At 46.6% G+C, this 2406-nt stretch overlaps 1 protein-coding gene across 5 annotated transcripts in view; it reads left to right on the forward strand.

The window, feature by feature from the left end:
• Positions 1-2406, forward strand: part of RPH3A (rabphilin 3A) — a 342156-nt gene that overhangs the window by 304754 nt on the left and 34996 nt on the right. For all 5 annotated transcript variants that reach the window (XM_032240317.1, XM_032240332.1, XM_032240323.1 and 2 more), the window contains one exon: positions 1633-1762. In XM_032240317.1, the coding sequence (XP_032096208.1) occupies positions 1633-1762 (130 nt within the window). The remainder of the gene's footprint in view (positions 1-1632; positions 1763-2406) is intronic.

Consider the following 2406-nt stretch of genomic DNA (forward strand, 5'->3'; position numbering starts at 1 on the left):
TTTTTTTTTTTTTTTTTTGGTATTTTTAGTAGAGATGGGATTTCACCATGTTGGCCAGGCTGGTCTCAAACTCCTGGCCTCAGGTCATCCACCCAACTTGACCGCCCAAAGTGTTAGGATTACAGGCATGAGCCACCAGGCCCAGCTATGGGTTCTAGTTTTGGCTCTGCTACTTCCTAGCTGTGTGACCTTGGGTATGTCATTTAACTTCTCCATGACACTTTCTTTACCTGCAAAATTGCATAATAGTAGTACCTACCTTCTGGAAGTGGGTGGCAATGTACCTCATGCCATGCTAAGCATATAGTGAGCACCACCAAAGTATAAGCTGTTATTACACATGACTTGACGCTCAGTGCAACTTACTTTTTCTAGATACACGTGTAGGGAGTGAGCTGCTCTCATTCATTCATTCACTCGTTGATTCAACCATGTACAAATCCCCACTACAGCCTAGGCGCTGATCTGGCACTAGGCACACAGCAGGGAACAAGACAGACAATGTGCCTGGGACGGGGGAACTCGTAGTCCCGCGACAAACCAGAGACTGTTTCACAATCAGCCGATTACTTAATACAGATCATCTCTGTGGTTAATTCCAAAGGTGACGAGTGCTGTGAGGAAGCACAAGGTTGCTCGTAGAGTGAATAAAATCGGTTGTCAGAGGAGGCTCTCAAGAGGGAATGCTATTCTAAAGCATGAGGACACCCTAGCCAGGGAAAATATGAAAATGTGTGTGTGTATGCAACAGAGAGAGACAGAGAAATCACAAATGTGTGTGTTTGTTCCAGGCACAAGGAACCGAATGTGCTCTGCTGCTGAGGCAGACAGAACTGAAACTGAAGGATCCGTGTAACTAGAGCAATGATTCTCAAAGACATTCTTGAGCATGCACCAGGATAGCCTGGAAGACTCGTTAAAATACAGATTGCTGGACCTCTATCCAGCCAAATTAGAATCATTTAGCTTCCAGGGCATTTGTTTTCAAACGGGGGTCTTCCTGCGCTATGTTCACCCTCCACCCTTTCCCTAAACTGTCTGCACTTGACAATTTTGGGGCAGAATTTCTGATTCCATTGGGCTGGGGTGGGGCCCAAGAATTTGGTTGGGTCATTGAATGTCAGGAGAGGAGGGAGTCAAGGAAGACTCCCTGCCCAGGGATTCTGGTTTGAGCAAGTATGTAGAGGGTGGTGACATTTCCTAAGACTGGGAAGCAAGTTTTCTGGAGCTAGGGGTGGAGAGCAGCCAAAATGAAATGTTAAGTTTGAAAGCATGAGTTTGAGATGCCTGTGAAGGCATCCAAGGGCAGCATGGAGACAGATAAATAGATCTGGTGTTCAGAAGGCAGTTTCTGGGAGGAGGTGACAGGAGATAAAGGACTAGGTAAGGTTCTTAATCTGAAGTCAGTAGAACAGATGGGATTTTGAGGGGTGTGAGGGGGGTCTTTGGTATTCTGAAATGTGTCAGAATTGTATGTGCCTGTGCCTTTTTCTGGGGAGGAGTTCACAACTGTCATCAGTTGCACAAGAGCATATGGCTCAAAGAAGGTGAAGACCATGATCCTGACACTGTGGGGTATGCTGGTGGTCTCCAGTCCTACAAAGTTCATATTTACCTTGTCTCTGCTTCCAGGCGCCTGGTGGACCGCCTGGAAAACATGAGGAAGAACGTAGCTGGGGATGGGGTGAACCGCTGCATACTGTGTGGAGAACAGCTGGGGATGCTGGGCTCTGCCTGTGTAGTGTGTGAGGACTGTAAAAAGGTACCTTCATCCTCTTCTCCCTTCTTCCCTGTATAGCACCTGCGGAGGGGAGAGTCCTAGTTCCAGCTGTAGGGGTCACTGGGTCTTGGGGGTGGAGCTTGGATCCTGAAGATCATTTGCCAGTATATGATTTTTTTCTGGGATGCTTGCATGCCCTACTGCCTTCCAAGGTAATCCTGATCCTGGTTTCTCCCTGGAAGCCACTCTGATCCCTCTGTCTCTTAGAGCTGAGCTTCATCCAGAGTGAACTTGGGAGACTGTGACAGGACATGAGCTATGATTGAGCCTGCAGGTATCCTGGTTGTACCTTAGCAAGTTATATGTGTCAATTTTAAGAGCTGCTAAGCACATATTTATACATGTGTGTATGTGGAATGCTTTCAGCATTCTTGTATCGTGTGTTATGATACAAGAAACTTAGAAAGCCTCTATCCTGCCAAGTTAGAATCTTTAGCTTTCCGGACCATTTTTTCTCAAAGAAGAGTCTTTCTGAACTCTGTTCAGCCTCTAACCTTTCCTTAAACTTTCTGCACTTGACAGTTTTGGAGCAGAGATACAGCCGTTCAGTTGGGATCTGCTGAACTCCAAGGGTTCAGTTGGACAACACAGCTGGAGACATCTATAGTGTCTTCATCTCCAGCTTG

This window comes from Sapajus apella, unplaced genomic scaffold (genome assembly GCF_009761245.1).
Source record: "Sapajus apella isolate SASKATOON/1434 unplaced genomic scaffold, GSC_monkey_1.0 scaffold2, whole genome shotgun sequence".
In the NCBI taxonomy this organism is placed as follows: domain Eukaryota; kingdom Metazoa; phylum Chordata; class Mammalia; order Primates; family Cebidae; genus Sapajus; species Sapajus apella.